The 19684-nt window shown below is 35.3% G+C and overlaps 1 protein-coding gene across 2 annotated transcripts in view; it reads left to right on the top strand.

Moving 5' to 3' along the window:
- Positions 1-8258, top strand: part of LOC121384479 (protein lev-9-like) — a 64473-nt gene extending 56215 nt beyond the window's left edge. For both annotated transcript variants that reach the window (XM_041514887.1, XM_041514888.1), the window contains exons 9-13: positions 553-637; positions 958-1049; positions 2110-2286; positions 4568-4744; positions 5864-8258. In XM_041514887.1, the coding sequence (XP_041370821.1) occupies positions 553-637; positions 958-1049; positions 2110-2286; positions 4568-4744; positions 5864-6150 (818 nt within the window). In that variant the 3' untranslated portion in view covers positions 6151-8258. The remainder of the gene's footprint in view (positions 1-552; positions 638-957; positions 1050-2109; positions 2287-4567; positions 4745-5863) is intronic.
- The last annotated feature ends 11426 nt before the right edge of the window (positions 8259-19684 follow it).

Here is a 19684-nt window from a genome sequence, read left to right as displayed (position 1 = left end):
ACTGTTACAATTACTTAAAGTCTTCAAATACACTATTAACTACTCATTGCCCCTCCCCAGACAAAACATCCTAGCTACGGCCTTGGTTACAATTACTTAAAGTCTTAAAATGCACAGAGTCTTTGCGACACAACAGACGGGTATTTTAAATTGTTTTATAATGATATTATGTTTTATATATAAAACTTCAAAACGGTTGGAGATGCCAGTTACTCAGTTTTAAATCATCTCGTTCTATATTTTAAATACTTAAATATTATTAAGATTATATCTGACCTTGTTTTATGCCTAGTTAAATCACATCTGTCATTCATTAACTTTGCATGCATTTCATTTCAAATTACTAAAACAAATGTAAATACCCAATAGACTATAATACATTGTATATGTGTCACCATGTTTAAACTATGATGAGAAGTTTTGAGTTTTATGATGATTATTATCATCATCATCATGAATATTATGAATATTATAATTATTATTATTATTATTATTAGGGATTCCTAGACCTATAAGAAATGATAACATTTTAATTTCTATACCTATATCTAGAAATCAACTGCGGCGTGCCAGGCCCGATTTGGAATGGTTACCTGGATGGTCACAGAACAACGGTCGGCGCTGTATACTTTTACAGGTACAGAAATGATCTTATTTCGTGTTTGGTTTATAAAGAAACAAAGAAAGAAATTTTCTATTTAACGACGCCATCAGCACATTTAATTACGGTTATATGGCGGATGACACACGATCAAGGAGCACACATATATAACCAGAGAGGAAAACCGCAGCCGTCACTCCATGGGGTACTCAGTTTGGTTCTTATGCAATACCTTTATAGCATGGTTATATGAACTATTAACAAAAATGTTATCATCATTTTGACGGTCTTGGATGGTGGACTAATAAACCTAATAAGATATAAAGTTTATTTTTAAAAAATAAATTCTCTTTCAGGTGTCATACACGGACTAAATTCAAGGGTGCGTCATTCTCCACCCAGTGTTTGGAAAACGGACAGTGGTCTTATCCGCCGCCTCTGTGTATGGGTAAGTGATCTGTCTTGCAGAATTTATAAACTTTATTTCGCAACAGTTCGTTTGTCAAAATCTTGTTGATTCTGGGAGGTACTAGGTTCGCCTACCGGTACCTGCTCCCCTCCAGAACGGGTTTAACGACTTACTGGGTAGGTGTAAAGCTAGATTCATACTTCCCAGCCGACCCTTGTTGGCGAACAGTTGACTCACCCAGTCCAGCTTCTGTTCAAACCTTATCCTCATTTTTCAGTCAGTTCAGTAAGTTTTTAACTGTTCATATTAAATTTTGGTGCGCGTAAGTTCAACGCTTTTCAGTTTACCGAAACAAAAAAATTAAGTTTCGCATATGGTTGGCTGTATGAAGTGGCAACTACACCGACTTCTCTCTAACCACTAACAACTAACTCGCTTTATTATATAACATTTAGTGAAATATCTTAAAATATCAGTGAAATAAAAGTGTTATCAGTCACTCAGTGACGATAACATATTTTAGAGTGAACATTTCACTATTTCACTCTAAAATGTGTTATCGTCACTGTAGAAAGTGTTATCTTCACTGTAAGAAAGCCGGAACTATTTTGCTGCTTGCATTTTAAACATAAAGGTAAATTGCCAAAAGTTATATAATAAATAGAAAATTTCATGTTTTTTTGTCAAATATAATTTATATCTCATCTCGTGAAGTTTGTAATCATATCACACTCGTCGCGCAAGCGCGACTCGTGAGATATGATAGCATACTTCATTCGATGAGATATAAATCATATTTGACAAAAAAAACATGAAATATCCTTTATATCCTGGACAGACAGTCCAGATAGCTGAGGTGTGTGCCCCGGACAGCGTGATTTAAACCTGAATTCGATATAAGCATGAAACTAACTACACATGAAATAAAATTTGCACATTGTTGTTTCACAGTTTTGTGCCCGATTCTTTTGTTCTTTGTACAATAAAATATGTTGTCAATCAATTCAATCAATCAATCACAGTTTTGGCATGGTAGAGACATTGTTACAATTAGAAAATCACATCAACTGTTTCCCTCCACCAGCCAGTTTAATTGCAGGTCAGTGCCAGGTTCCCGCCATTCTGAACGGGACGCTGCTGATTGGTCGAGAAGGGGTGTGGGTCGACGACAGCACGGTCGTCAACTACGAGTGTAAGAACGGCCTTGTGCTCAACGACACGGCGCCCGTCAGCTGTAACAACGGCACGTGGACTGTCATCCCCAGATGTGTGCCCGGTAATGTTAATACTTTATAGCTGTTGTTTTAGTATGCCCGGTAATGTTAATACTTTATATCTGTTGCTGTTTTAGTGTGCGCAGAACATTATAGCTGTTGTTATTTTAGTGTGCCCGGTAATGTTAATAAATTACAGCTGTTATTATTTTAGTGTGCCCGGTAATGTTAATAAATTACAGCTATTGTTGTTTTAGTGTGCCCGGTAATGTTAATAAATTACAGCTGTTGTTTTAGTGTGCCCGGTAATGTTAATACATTATATCTGTTGTTATTTCAGTGTGCCCGGTAATGTTCATACATTATATCTGTTGTTATTTCCGTGTGCCCGGTAATGTTCATACATTATAGCTGTTGTTATTTTAGTGTGCCCGGTAATGTTTTATACTGTACAGCTGTTGTTGTTATTTTATTGTACCTGGTAATATTCATACATTATAGCTGTTGTTGTTAATACATTATAGCTGTTGTTATTTTAGTGTGTCCTGTAATGTTAATACATGTACTTTACAGCTGTTGTTATTTTATTGTACCTGGTAATATTCATACATTATAGCTGTTGTTACGTTAGTGTGCCCTGTAATGTTAATACATGTACAGCTGTTGTTATTTTAGTGGACCGTCATCCCAGATGTGTGCTCGATAATGTTCGTACTTTACAGCTGTTATTTTAGTGTAACTGGTAATGTTCATACGTTTTAGCTGTTGTTGTTTTAGTGTGTCCGTCATCCCGAGATGTGTGCCCGGGACGGTTAATACGTTATAGCTGTTGTTATTTTATAGTTCCCGCTAATGTTCTTGCATTATAGCTATTGTTAGTTTGTCGTTCCCGGTAATGTTCATACATTATAGCTGTTGTTAGTTTGTTGTGCCCAGTAATGTTCATACATTACATCTGTTGTTAGTTTGTTGTGCCCGGTAATGTTCATACATTACATCTGTTGTTAGTTTGTTGTGCCCGGTAATGTTCATACATTACATCTGTTGTTAGTTTGTTGTGCCCGGTAATGTTCATACATTACATCTGTTGTTAGTTTGTCGTACCCGGTAATGTTTATAGCTGTTGTTAGTTTGTTGTGCCCAGTAATGTTCATACATTACATCTGTTGTTAGTTTGTTGTGCCCGGTAATGTTCATACATTACAGCTGTTGTTAGTTTGTTGTGCCCGGTAATGTTCATACATTACATCTGTTGTTAGTTTGTTGTGCCCAGTAATGTTCATACATTACATCTGTTGTTAGTTTGTTGTGCCCGGTAATGTTCATACATTACATCTGTTGTTAGTTTGTTGTGCCCGGTAATGTTCATACATTACAGCTGTTGTTAGTTTGTTGTGCCCGGTAATGTTCATACATTACATCTGTTGTTAGTTTGTTGTGCCCGGTAATGTTCATACATTACAGCTGTTGTTAGTTTGTTGTGCCCGGTAATGTTCATACATTACATCTGTTGTTAGTTTGTTGTGCCCGGTAATGTTCATACATTACATCTGTTGTTAGTTTGTCGTACCCGGTAATGTTTATAGCTGTTGTTAGTTTGTCATGCCCAGTAATGTTCATACATTACATCTGTTGTTAGTTTGTTGTGCCCAGTAATGTTCATACATTACATCTGTTGTTAGTTTGTCGTGCCCAGTAATGTTCATACATTACATCTGTTGTTAGTTTGTTGTGCCCAGTAATGTTCATACATTACATCTGTTGTTAGTTTGTTGTGCCCGGTAATGTTCATACATTATAGCTGTTGTTAGTTTGTTGTGCCCGGTAATGTTCATACATTACAGCTGTTGTTAGTTTGTTGTGCCCGGTAATGTTCATACACTATAGCTGTTGTTAGTTTGCTGTGCCTGGTAATGTTAATACATTACATCTGTTATTAGTTTGTTGTGCCTGGTAATGTTAATACATTACATCTGTTGTTAGTTTGTTGTGCCCGGTAATGTTCATACATTATAGTTCTTGTTAGTTTGTTGTGCCCGGTAATGTTCATACATTATAGCTGTTGTTAGTTTGTTGTGCCCGGTAATGTTCATACATTATAGCTGTTGTTAGTTTGTTGTGCCCGGTAATGTTCATACATTAGGCCTACATCTGTTGTTAGTTTGTTGTGCCCGGTAATGCTCATACATTACAGTTGTTGTATATAATCTACTCCAGCTAGACAAAAAGCTAGAGCGTTCAAAACTAAAAGATGGTTTTCTTCTTATAGTTCGCTGCTGGACATCTACTCTATGGAATTTATGGAACAGCCCTTATCACAAGCACAATGTTTTGTTTTTACAGCTCCATGCAAAGGTCCCCCTCCCAACATCCAGAACGGACACCGTGTGTTTTTCGGCCTGCGGCACGGAGACAAATCCCGCTATTTCTGCATGGAGGGCTACAGACTGCACCACAACAGTAAATACCTGTCCTGTCAGTACGGCGCCTGGTCGGGGCCTCGCCCCTACTGCGAAGAAAGTATGTATAATAGCATTATTCATTACCCATATGGTTCAAACTATCTTGGTACGTATCAAAGTGATACGTCCCAGTAGAACGCCAAGTGGGACGTAGCACTTCGACATCACATGATGACTCATCGAATGGCCCCTTCAACCTTACAGGAACGTCAATCAAACCAAATATCTATTATGAATAAATTATAGGATATTAAACTCGCTACCATTTCGTATCATGTTTATGTCCCTCGTGAAATAATGTTCACTGTCACTCGCCAAAGTTCGCGACAGTTGAAAATTATTTCACTCGGTACATAAACATGATACGAAATGAAAGCTCGTTTCATATCCTATAATAACAAGGCATTTTTAAAAATCACGATTAGATCTTTTTGTTGGGGTAAAAACAACTAGTTTTACTTAGGGACAATAAAGTGTCAAGAATTACGTGTAGAAGCGTGGTAAAAACAGACTGGGCCAAATTGACAATGTCTGTTTCTGATTTAAACGCGTGTAACTACATACATTTACAATGTCTGTTTCTGATTTAAACGCGTGTAACTACATACATTTACAATGCTTATACACCAGTGCTGTGTTTAAGAAAAACAGGCTTCATAAATTCGGCTCGATATGTGTTACTAATGAAAATACATCATGGTTGAATAAATAACGAATCGGAGTACACGGAAGTCAGCAGAGTAAATGTGGTGATCTTCTGGCAATCAACAACCAGTCTTGTACTCCAGTATGACTAACTATAAATAGTAGGCTATATTTTGAAAATTATCGGAGGGTTGATTGTGGCGGAATTAATGCCTCAAGTTGCCGTGTTTCCTATTTGTTTTGTAACACGAGATGTTCAGAACGATGAAGTACATCCACGATTTAACAGTGTTATGTCGATAACAGTAATGTAGATATTGACATTAATTTCTATTTTAGCAACAAACTCATCGTTGATAGTTTTCTTCATTTGAAAACAAAAAGTCATAATTATTGCTATACAGTATTTTTAATGAATTAATGCATGTTTGACGACACCCCAACAAAAAAAACACACACCGGCTATTGGGTGTCACAAATGAGCCATTAAATTTGTTTTAAATAATATTATATCGTTATTTTCCGTTTGTAGATTTTTGTCCCAATCCTGGTGAAATAACAAATGGAAAAGTCTACAAAAAGGGCCACGTTGGAAAATTTCTTTTTCGAAACTTCATTGTGACAATTAAACATGGCGACCGCTTGGAATACGAGTGTCACCGTGGCTACAAACTTAAGGGACCTAAGGGAGCCGCGTGCGTTAACGGCAAGTGGAGCCCGGATGAAAGTCCCAAGTGTGTCAAGTCCCGGCATCCCATTTTCCACAAGTTATGGCGTCCAGCGGAAGAGGAAGAGGCGAGCAGACAGTATGGGTACTAGAGACACGCAGCAGAGAGTCGTCCAGCTTAGTGTTACTGTACAGCTTCTCAAACATCCTAGAATGCTGAATACTTAAAGGAACTTTCTGGAGTTTTCTGCCATTGTAAAATGTTTCTAAAAGAACTTTTTTAACAACTGCAAAGTACGCATGAAATACATTTTCTTGTTTATAATACTAATGTCTGTATTTTCAATGTGTTTCTGGTCATTTTAATAATGTTTGTAGTAGCTAAAATTTTATTTTATTTTCTAAAAACATTTTTTATGAAAGTTCGAAGTTATTGGGAGGTACAGTCTATAGTCTCAGATTCTAGGAATATTCAGGCGACCAGAAACTCTTTGTTTATACAAAAAACTGATATCTTAAAGAAGAAAATGCATTTTATATGTAATTTTAATTAAAATGCTCTGTCCATCGAAAACATGTTACAATAGCAGCAACGTCGGGACAGTCTCTTTAATGTAATCGGAGTTGTCGACATTATATACAGGACTTAGTTATCTCCAAATTGTCCAACAATCTGTATAGTGTGAAACAGGATCTTATTCTACAAAATGATGTCAGCGCACATAAGGTGATCTTAGCGGCTAAGATCGATTCGTAAAACAGAGGCCAGGAACCTAATTCACTAAACTCTCTCATCTTTGCGATAACACAGTGCGGTGCAAAACGACTTGCAAAGAGGATGCTTTGTTGTCTAGCAGAGCCTAAGAGACCTTTGTCAATTAGGCTCCTGATCATTTTCTGCGATGCTGATTCTAGGAGATGCCGGACTTCCGGTTCAAACATATAAATAGTCAAATGGAATGTTTATGATATAAGGTTACATTGAAGATTAATACATATTTATGCAGATTGGAAAGAATGAAAAACCGTTTAGAAACTGTCCAGCACATTCTAAAATCAGAATTATTATTTTGTTACACAGCTGTCATAAAAATAATATGATATTTGTTTACACATTCCATATCATGCCCAATTTAATACTCTCTGCTGCCAATTTACTAAAGCAACGAACTTTGTAAGATTAAAAATTAATCATATTTGATCTATTTAATTTGATTAAATTATAAGTATCGAAATAAAAATAATATATACATGCATTTTATGTGTGATGTAGGTCATTCTAATTCAATGAAAGTATCACTCTCGCAAAGTGGGAAACTGTCCGGGGACTCGCACTATACTGGGTCCAACACGTTCGAAATTGTTTTATTGTGGGACACGTTAACATGAGTTCTTATTATACCACCTAGCGAATATTATAAACCATGTCACCACATATAGATCAGTGGGTCCAGTAATGTCTATCGAGAGCCCCAAATACCATACGGCCGCTCTTATTGGCTGTAGACAACTTCGCAGATATGGATATGCCCGGTGGCGGATCCAGGAAAACATGGGGGTGGGGATTAAGGGGAAAGGGCACATGGTCCAGTAGGGGGCCAACAAAGAAAGAAAGGAAAGGTTGGAGGTTTACTTTGTGAAAATCATGGTTGTGATGTACAATATATCTTTAATTATAATGTTACTGTAACTCTAAAATCATCCTTCGTTGCTTAAAACAGCAAATTAAATCGATGCTTTGGCCTCCACAATTGATCATATATTGAGTTGGAAGGTAGTATTAAAGTTATTATAGGAGTTATCCACTAAGAAGAAGAAACGTGCTAGCAACCACTTAATATATTTGAAAACACACCACCGCAAGGCATGGAACAATATACAGTTGCTAGGACCCCACTCACACCGACTGCATTCTTCATGCATACGGACCAGTAACGAGGTGCACATCCAATTCTATAGAAATCAACTAAGCATTACAAATAAATTTCAGAAATGTTTTCAAACATGAATTGACTTGCCTTCCAACTCTTGATTTGATCAGTTCTGGGACAGTCTAAAGGTGTGGACAGACGGGTGTTTTGTAGTTCTTAAATTTCGTACGTTTGCTCATGACATCCACACTCTGTCTGTTCGCGCCGTAATGGTTAAACATCGAAATCTGTTTTGATTTCTAGCAGACTAATGTGTGTTTATAGAACCTTTTTTATACACTGCACACAGATTTGTTAGTGGAATCTATGTACAGGTTTGAGAATCCTAATATATATATATATATATATATATATATATATATATATATATATATATATATTAGGATATTACTAGTTATTGTCACATGTTGTAGATTAAAAATACTTCTTCAGATATTATGTTTAGCAATACATTTTAAAACAGCTATTACACTCTGAAGATATTTAAACTTTAAGTATACTATATAACCTTTATTTTAATACACTGATGACGTGTGTTTCTGTAATTCATGTAATGTCCATTGACAAACTTATTATTGATGAATTACTGATGAATATCTTAATAGCCATTCATAGAGAGCTATGGTGATGATGATGGTGATGATGATGATGATGATGATGATGATGATAGACTGATGAATCCCCCGAAGAGGGTCATGTAAACTGTGAAATGTAAATACAAGTTGTCATTCAGTTAACACTTTGTTTCGTCCTTAACAACTGCAATTAACAGAATTTTGTTTGTGTCTTTGATAAATTGGAACCATTTAGCTCATAGCATTTCATCTGAATGCATTCGCGAGTCGCGATTTATTTCATGTCTCATTCATGTTTCATGTTACATAACTGAATGTTTTGTTCCTACATGTTTATTAGTTAGTAGAGTTTATGTCAGACCACAACGTAGATTGGTGTTCTTCACTAGCTTATACTAAACGTAGTGAACTAGTTTGGGGGTTTTCATATCAGCACTTGACATAATACGTGTTTTGTTACCAATACATTATAGCCTATTTCGTACCGTAACTAATTTTACAGAATTGTTTAATGGAAATAACGATAAACGTTTTAAACAGCAATTATCTGTCACACCAGATTATAACTTATAGATTCGTTACTTAGACACTGAAACCTGTGCTACGTTCAGCCAGACCGAGCAGAAAAACGTTCGTCAGACTGGTTTACGCGCTTCACGTTAAACCAAATGGACACGTCGGGAACCAGTCACATAGTTCGCGAACGTTAGCGAAACGTTCCCTGGCTGAACTTAGGGCTGGTTTGTTAAAACTATGCAGTAGGTCACTGATCAACGCAGGCTCACACAGACAAAACAATTATTTCATGGGATCACAGTCGTGGACAGCCTGACAGATATGGGGATGGGGGCTAAAGGGGAAAGGGTGCCGCACATGGTCTAACTCATGAAAAGGTCAATACGATTATTTTCTTTAATGCCAGGAAAAGGAGACAGTTGAATATATTTAGAGGGATGGGTCCCCTGAACAATCGCATGGATCCGCCCCTGTCCGATGATTTGCTACATATTTTATGAAAACCAGACCTAAAATAACGCTTGTCAGTAACACCTCCATTTCATTTGGGTCTCCCCCACCCCCACACCCCATCTTAAAATATAGTTTACTGATATCCAAAATAAATTGCCACACTGGCTTTAGAATCTGCTGTAAAAAAAAGTATATCAATGAACGTAAAGGTGATGGGTGCAGGTGTAAATATATCAAAACTGAATGACTACTGCAAAATTCAAACAACAAAACGTACGCAAAATATATACATGTATATATTGTATTGCTAACAAATACAGTTGTACGTGCTGGTTTGGAAAGTCGCTATTGGTACCTTTGTTATACTATAGATAGCATCGTAGCATAATATAAACGTGTTTTGAAGTGATGGAAATCGAATTCCTGAACGCACGTCATATATAAATATAATATAAGCGAGGTGTATTTCAGAATCCTATTTCAGCTAGATTGATTTGCTTTAACTAGGACGTTATTTTTGTTTAGCAGAATTTGAGACAAACTCAAACTGTCTCAGTCTGTAATTTGAATATTAATTGAGGTATACCTTATTAACACTGTGTGTATGTGTGTGCGTGTTATTATTATTATTATTTGTGTTGTTGTTGTTCTTTTAATTTGTTGTTTAATATATTTATATCTCATGTAATTTCACGTAAATATTGTTAGGTGTTAGATGTTATTAAGAGAAAGGAAATAAAATAATGATTCACAATACCATTTGTGTTTGCTTTGTATATTAAGGTTAGATTTATAACAACGAAACGAGAGATCAAACAGATGTGAGTTCGCAATAGTATCGGTGAGGTACTTATTAAGCGTATTAGACAGGGAACAAAAGCTCAAATTCGTGCAAGAAATATACATGTATTGGGGGAAAATGTGCTAACCTGATAATTCTTACCATGTATTTCCGTCATTCTACCCTCAAAATTAGTTGTAATCCATGTAAAAATGCGTAGTAGTTCGTTTGCAACCCTATATAGCTATTTGGCAGTAATGCTAATATGATGAAAATAAATGTTGTTCTTCATATTCGGGCATTTTCGTTTAATTCGTTTAAACCAGCCTGCCCTCCCCCCCCCCCCCACTACAAAAATGGGAGCCCGTACGCCTATGGTGAGGTACATGGTACGCCCGTCCATAGGCGTACGGGCTCCTATTTTTGTAATGGGGAGGGGGAGGATGGATTTTGTCCGAATTAAACGAAAATGCCTGAATCTGTATAAAAACATTTATTCAAATTAATTTTACTGACAAACAGCTATACAGGGTTGCAAACGATTCACTACGCATTTGCACATGGGTTACAACTTATTTTGAGGGTACAATGAAAAACATACATGGTAAAACGGTCTTAGGTTAGCACACCAACTACTGATGATACTTCACCCATTGGAGAAAGTTCTGTCTGATTAATGAAGCTATTGTTTTTAAGTTAGAAAGGGACGTTTTGTAGCATGGGTACAGTGATGACACATATATTGACAGCGAAACAGTATGTAATAAATATAAAGTTAACTTCTTAGAAATAAACCATTTTGGCTTCAGAATGTAGTGGAAATTGTCATAGAACACTGGATGATAGGTCTTAGTGACCTAGTAACAACAGAAAGTATATTGTCTTGAATCATTGAAAATAAGTCACAGTACATACATACATGTATATAAAGTATATATATATATATATGACGATCATCTTCACAATCATCCTATCGATGAAAATACTGCCCTACCCCAATACTGAAATTAGTAAGTGCGTTGTCTTCTGTTAAATACTGGATTGTCTGGGCATTTTAAGTTCGGATGGGGGTGCAACTCCCAACGTCCATCACCAACAACATCTAATAATATATGTTTTGATAACGCTCTTTGGGACCGGCTATACGGGGTTACACAGACGAGGCTTTCCGTCGTTCTTTAGTATTAAATATTTTTAGCGCAAGATTCTTAATAATTAAACGTCCAACAACTATCAGTATGTGACTCACACACAGTATAAAAACACACTCACAACGAAATTGACAGGTGTTGGTCATGAATTAGATGTGTGCCAACATGCTTAGTTGTTAACTAAAGAGCAGCAACCTTAACAAACTTTTATTAATTACATTTAGTTACTTTCTGTGTAGCAATTAGCTCGAGTCACCTCCAGCCCTCCCCTCATATTATTGACAGAGACATAACGTAATGTATATATATCATTAAAATATTAACATTAAATTCAATATATAGTACGAGTTTTAGTTTTAGTTTTAGTTTATTTGTATTCACTGTAAAATTCTAACCTTTTTGATGCGGTATGGGTTTTGAAGCGGCACATCGAGATAACTTCTGAATGTCCAATATTCAAAATAAATAGATCTCATGGATCTAACTCCAAACAACTGGAAACAGTGTATGGTGGTCCATAAATTCCATATTAATAATATACGTCTAAAATAACATGATTGAAATAAATAACCCTATTGTCACATGTAAACCATATAGCCCAATGCCAATATAGTCACTATTTGTACATTGATAAGATAAGGTTGGGTAAATTTAACAGCTCTCATAGGCGTACGGGCTCCCATATTTCCAGTGGAGCAGGCTGGACGGTTTTTTTCCCGAATTAAAACAACATTTATTCATATTAGTATTACTACCAAACAGTTATATATGGTTGCAAACGAATCACTACGCATTTTTACATGGATTACAACTAATTTTGAGAGTAGAATGATGAAAATACACGGTACAAATGTCTCAGGTCAACACATTTTGCCCCAATTTGAAGTTTTGCCCTCGTCTCGTACGCTTATGACAACTCTTCCAGTGTTTTCCTTTGTTGTTTATTATTGCTATTATTAAAAAAAAAATCCACTGCACATTTCATGTTAAATAGATTTTATTTTAACATGTAATATGCACTTGAATTGTATTGTATATATTGTATTGTATGTATATGTTTGTAAACACCTCAAGGTAACACCGCTTGGTGTTCCGAGTGAATAAAGTTCTGTTCTGTTCTGTTCTTGAACGTCGTTTAATCCTGACCCAATATAACTGTATGCGGTGCATATAAAATAAGCACAGGGGACCCATTCAGACATCCGTAGAAATAGATTAACCTATGGGTGGTCTAATTGCCCTGTGTTTATTTAATAACTGTCTTGTGTTAAATGTATTCCATAATTATTGCATTAGATGAAAACTGACCGTTAATACAGCAAAACCAGACGTTTCTGTTTTGGGGTCAAAAAGTCGTAGACCTCCTGTGTTTACTATAGATAATAGCATGTTAGAGTTAACTGGTTGTTATAAATACCTTGGATTGTTTTTGTTTTTTGTTTTTTTTAAAGAACCACACATATTCATTAGCAAGTAAACGTATCGTTAAACAAGCACAAAAGCCATGATTTTGCTTAAATCTCGAATATGTAACCTCAATAATTTGCCTATTGATTGCCAAGTTAAACCTTTTGATCAAACCATTTTACCTATTTTATTCTACGGTTGTGAGATATGGGGTTTAGAAAAATTGTTCTATTATCGAAAGTGTGCATACTAGGTTCCTAAGAAGTATTCTTGGCGTAAAACGTAGAACACTTATGTATATGATATATGGTGAGCTTGGAAGATTTCCACTTATCATCTATGTGAAAACTATGAATGGTTTAAATTTACTGAAACTATTTTTAATGAAACTGGATTTAGTTTGTATGGTTATCTCAAAATTATGTTTACGGTAATTTGAGTAACGTTATTTTAGAGAGACTGAAGGACCAGTATTTGCAAACGTAGAAAGATACTATTTATCATTCAAGCAAATGTACTAATTACAGAATTTTTAAAAACAGCATTAACTTGGAACCTTATTTATTATTACCAAATAAAAACAATAGATCTACTTTTGTTAAGGATCGTATTACCAACCACAAGCTACCAATCGAAGTTGGAAGGCGGGAAAATATTCCTAGAGATGAACGAAATGTTGTTTATGTGACGAAGATGTCGTTGGTGATGAATATCACTATTTGTTTCAATGCATTTTTTCTCTCAATGAAGCAAGATGCAGCTATATACCAAAGTATTTCTTTACTAGATCAAATATTGTTAAATACCGTGAGCTGTTTTGCACTACGAATATTAAGTTACTAAATAATATTTGTAAATTTATTGACTGTTTTTTAAAAACATTTAAATCACCAAGGACGAGCATTCAATAAACAAGCAAAATGTCAGACGGCAGAAAACTGCATGTATTTTGCCCTATGCGATATCAGCGAAGTCGATATTGGTGACATCTTTACAGGTTCGTATGTGGAATATCTGTCACCTGTAATGGGTTTTTTCACGATTTATGTCTGGATAAAATAAATTGGGGAAATCTAACGGTAATTAAAAGTAGGAGAGTAATTTATTGTAGTTGTTAACAATTTGGTTCGGACTTTTGATAACTATATGTCTTGAAATGCAATTTCCTGCATTCTTCAAGTAAAATTCATCTCTGCCTTAAAATTTACTACCAATAATATTTTTGATTCAGAATTATGGTGGGGAGGGTCTGCTCCGCCGTGCTTGTAATTATCACGAAAATATTTTAAGTAATAACTTGTCATGCCTTTTTACAGGTTCTTAAAGTTAGTATAACCTGACTTTTTTTTCCACTGTAGGTGTTCAATCCCACCCCCACCCCACCTCCCACACACCCCGACACGATTACAGAATAATCATAACAATGAACGGTTTAAAAAAAAAAAAAAAAAAAACGATAATAAGGCGATAAGAGTTGTCGACCCTTTGCTTACAGATCGTTTGCTTTTGACTTTAGAATGTTGACACTCTTAATACACAAGCAGCTAACAATAAGCTGAAAATATCTTGCATAGTTATTTGTTAGAAAAAAATCCAATAATTGTTTAGGAATTTGATGAAATGTTATGTTATTAAAATATATTACAGAATTTGATGACATGTTATGTTATTAAAATATATTACAATTCAAAATGTGTGTGTACTTTGTTTAAAAGTTCGACGGTTACTGTAAATTTTCTTTAATTATAAAACAGATCTAAAAGGTAATAAATTCGTCACACGGTGTTTTGACAGGGCATATGGGATTGTACAATCCCGTACTCCCTATCAAAAAAACACAACTAACAGTATTCGTATATAACATCCATAACTGCTGTGGGTTTTCACTATATATGGTGTTAGTAACTTACATATGTCTAGTGTGCTGTTGGATCCATTTTGAATGTTCAACATTTGTGTCATTTTGTTTCATTTTCACCCATTAAGCTTTTGTGACCATGTATCTGCCATATACCGACGCAGAAGACTGAATTGATTGTTGCAACAACTTCTAAAGTTAGTTTATCGACTGTTATATTCGTTTAGTAATATTATACTTTGATATTTTCAAAGTTTGTTTGTCCTCGTACTTTACGTAACCAGTAGTTTAGCATATACTAGTAAGTCATTATTTGAGAGTACAAAAGATAGTTTCAAGGAACGTGTCGCCAAAAATATATTTCTCCGTCGGTGGGCCTATCTAGTGCACGGCGACTAGTAGGCCTATATCAAAGTCGGCGGTATGTGTTTGATACAGGAATAATTCCTGATACATGGTTGAATGGTGTTGTACTACCTACATATAAAAACAAAGTCGATCCCTCATTACCCGAGAATTATCGACCCATTACTATACTCAGTTGTCTGGGTAAGTTGTTTACGTCAGTTTTAAATAACCGCTTAACTAAGTTTGTTGAAAGTAATAATTTGCTTTCTGAAAACCAGGCCGGTTTCAGGAAAGGCTACTCTGTGACTAATCATTTATTTACCTTACACTGTGTTATTGATTATTTAAGATATCGTAAAAAAAAACTATACTGTACATTTATTGACTTCAGTAAAGCCTTTGATCAAGTCTGGAGATCTGGACTGTGGTTTAAAGTTATAAACCTAGGCATATCTGGTAAATGTTTTAATGTTATAGTTAATATGTATCAAAATATTAAATATGTGTAAAGTTTGATGGACATATATCAGAGTCGTTTTACTGCCAATCTGGAGTACGACAGGGAGAAAATTTGTCTCCTCTTTTATTTGCTATATTCATTAATGATTTAGAAAGTTGCCTGAATACTGAACAGTGCAATGGTATTAACATTGATGACAACGCTCTAACTGTAAACAGATTTTCTCAAAATACTTATTCTCCTTTATGCTGATGATACTGTGATATTTGCTAAAAATATTAATGATATGCAAACGTCTTTAAATGTATTTCGTGAGTATTGTATTAGATGGAAACTAACTGTAAATATGGCAAAGACCAAAGTTGTTGTTTTTGGATCTAAAGGTCGTGGACACCCAGTTTTTAATCTATTCGATAACATACTAGAAGTAACTGATTGTTATAAGTACCTAGGATTGTATTTTTCAAAGAACTGTACATACTCACTAACAAAGAAATGTATTAAAGAACAAGCCACTAAAGCTATGTGTTTACTTAAATCTCGAATAAGTAACCTCAACTTACCAATTGACTGTCAGCTTAAACTTTTCGACCAGACTATTTTACCTATTTTACTTTATGGCTGTGAAATATGGGGTTTGGAAAATTGTTCTATTGTTGAAAGTGTACATATACGATTTTTGCGCAGTATTCTTGGTGTAAAACGTAGCACACCACTTTATATGATTTATGGTGAGCTTGGAACGTTCCCACTTGTTGTTTATGTGAAAAGTAGAATGATTAACTATTGGTGTAGGATGTTAAATAGTGATAACAAAAATAAGCTATCCTTTAGCATATACAATGCCGTTTTATTTGATTTTGTTTATGGAACACATGTATATAAATGGTTTAATTTTGTAGAAAATATTTTTGATGAAACTGGATTTACTTACGTATGGTTATCTCGAAATTTTGTTAATTATGGAGGCGTTAGCGATATTATTCTTGACAGACTTAAAGATCAGTGCTTGCAGTTATGGAGAGACAACATTTACCATTGAAGCAAAGGTACTGACTATAGGAATTTTAAAGAAATCATAAATTTGTAACCGTATTTATTACTTTTAAATACAAAACATATGTCTACTTTCACTAATTATCGCACTGCTAATCACAGGCTCCCAGTAGAAGTTGGTAGATGGGGAAATATTCCCAGGTGTGAACGGAAAGGTACGATGATGTTGTTGGTGATGAATATCACTTTCTATTTGAATGCTATTTTTTCCGAAATGAAAGATGTAAGTACATACCAAAATATTACTATATCAGACCAAATGCTATTAAATATCATGATTTATTCTGTAACACGAATATTACTTTATTAAATAATATTTGTAAATCTTTAGATAACATTATGAGAACATTTATGCCCCCACGTTAATCTTGTATTATTATATTATATATGTAGAACTGCTGTATTATTATATTGCGCATACTGTAACTATGTGCTCATGTATCACTTGTTATGTGATCTGAGTGTAAATAAAGATGTGTTCTGTTCTGTTATCCTGTCTGTAGAATGATGGATACAAAACACCCCTTGCTCCTAATGATAACAGTGTTGTGGTATCCTCTCTAAGACTATATGCCAGAATTCTCGTTCCAACCAGTGCACCACAACTGGTTAAAGGCAGTGGTATGTGCGTTTTTGTCTGTGGGAAAGTGCTTATAAAAGATCCCTTGCTGCATTAGGAAAAATGTAGCGGGTTTTCTCTGATAACTACGTATCAGAATTACCAAATATTTGACATCCAATAGCCGATGATTAATTTATTGATGTGTTCTAGTGGTGTCGTTAAACAAAACAAACTTAATATGATAAACAAGACCCATAATTCTTAATGTCAACTCCTGTAGTTAGTCCACTTTAAATGCAATAAATGTGAAATGAAAATGTATGATTAATATAACTAAATAGTTTTCTATTTGATTGTAATACTATATGAATATGATAATATGACTATTTCCACATTTGAACAATGAAAGATTACATTTACTTGATCTACTCATTGCCTTTAATTATCAGTGCGAGTGTTATAGCAGTGCTACTTTTTGCATGAACAAGAGTAACTGTTGTACTAGTTATATATACGTTGATCAAATGTTTTCACCAGTGTCTAGTGAAATTCTGCGTGTACTATTAGTTGAACAGTGAAACGCCTGGTGTACCAAACTTAAGATGCAAGCTAGTTCACACGGTTCATAGGTGATGGTTCTGGGTGATGTAATGGCCACTCATTTAAATAATACATTTTGGGGAATTCTCTCCATGCTGCAAGCCACACATTATACTTTCGATTCCGCGCCAAAACACATGAAATAAAAATGGGATTTCTCCAAAACCACAGCATCAATAAAGAATGTGAGTATATGATTATACTAAATGCAGTCGAACTCCACGACTAGATCAAAACGAAAAGTGCGTCCCTAAATATAAACTATGTTATTAATGTGATTAAAATTCAACTGAAGGTTCGTTATTCTGATTAGTCACCAGATAATGGCTATACATAAGCAAGAGACATTCTCCGAAATCGGCCTAACATTTTGTAACAACCGTCAAAAACTTGATCATCATGTGTTTGTAATCAGTCACTTTCCGACACACGTCAAACAACTTGACTGACGCTACTACCTTCCAATCAGAGGCTATGTCTTTACACCATGGCGTGGTGGAGGATACATAAGAGTGGCAAATACTATCGAAGTTTGTTTTGTTTAACGCCACCACTAGAACACATTGATTTATTAATCATCGATGTCGAACATTTGGTCATTGTGACATATAGTCTTAGAGAGGAAACCCGCTACAGTTTTTCATTAGTAGCAAAGGATCTTTTATATGTACCATCCCACAGACGGGATAGCACATACCACAGCCTTTGATATACCAGTCGTGGTGCACTGGTTGGAACAACAAAAACTATCGAAGTCAGTCATTCAAATGTTCAGTTTAAAAGCATCAAATCGCTTAGCACACTGTTGTTGCATTTTACCATAGTTTGAAACCCAATAGCCGATGTATTTTTCGTGCTGGGGTGTCGTTAAACATTCATTCATTCATTCAAATCACTTAGTGTTCAAATGGTTATATCTACAAAACTAGTCCAGTATTTTCGAAGAACAAAGTTCGGTACATTTAAAAAACAAAAACATTAGCAAAGTAAGGATACTGTGGACGTATTTTTAAGTTTCGTAAGTTTCCAAGCAACATCAAATAAACCAATGACGCAGGTCTAACGACTAATCCAGACCGTCATCCAATGTGTCCAACCATCCCGATTCACAAAACAGATTTCAAAGAGTGTTGATTTATTTTACTAATATACAATAAACTATATATTAAAATAGCATACACATGTAAAACAATTGTGTATTATGCAATTTGAACAAAAGAACTGAAATAACACAAAATACAATCAGTAATACACTATGTTTCTGCTATGAATACGCAATGCTTGTGTGCGTATTTCTGTCATGAATTTAAACCGAATACTTCGCAGCGTATTCTATGTTGTATGTTTACGCAAAAATGCAGCTGCGTATTCATAGCGTATTGGGACGAAATACGTAAGCGTATTCGCGGCTTATTTGTACAGTATTTACGTGAATACGTCAAAAATACGATAGCGGATTCGCGTCGTTTCGCACTGTGATGTTGTAACGGCAAGAAATGGTCGATGTTGATTAACAGTGTATAACGGTGGATTCAGCCTAACTCAGGATTGAAGGAAGGAACACATTTTATTTACGGTTATATGGCGTCGGACATATGGTTAAGGACCACACAGATACTGAGGGAGGAAACCCGCTGTCGCCACTTAATGGGCTACTCTTTTCGATTAGCAGCAAGGGATTTTTATATGCACTATTCCACAGACAGGGTAGTATATACAACGGCCTTTGTTACACCAGTTGTGGAACACTGTCTGGAAAGAGAAATAGCCCAATGGGTCCACCGAAGGAGATCGATCCTAGACCGAACGCACATCAAGCGAACGCTTTACCACTGGGCTACGTTCCGCCCCCTATTTTAAAAGAAAACACGATTTGTTTTTGACAAGAGTCGGGATAGCGTGAGTTGGTATTGTAATTGTAATACAGTACTTCTGCATAAGCGTACATTTATAATATACGTATATAGTGAAACTCCTCTAAACCGAAC

Source organism: Gigantopelta aegis, chromosome 10 (assembly GCF_016097555.1).
Source record: "Gigantopelta aegis isolate Gae_Host chromosome 10, Gae_host_genome, whole genome shotgun sequence".
NCBI classification, from domain to species: Eukaryota; Metazoa; Mollusca; class Gastropoda; order Neomphalida; family Peltospiridae; genus Gigantopelta; species Gigantopelta aegis.
The sequence above is the reverse complement of the archived record's forward strand: the minus strand, read 5'-3'. Positions and strand labels throughout refer to the sequence as shown.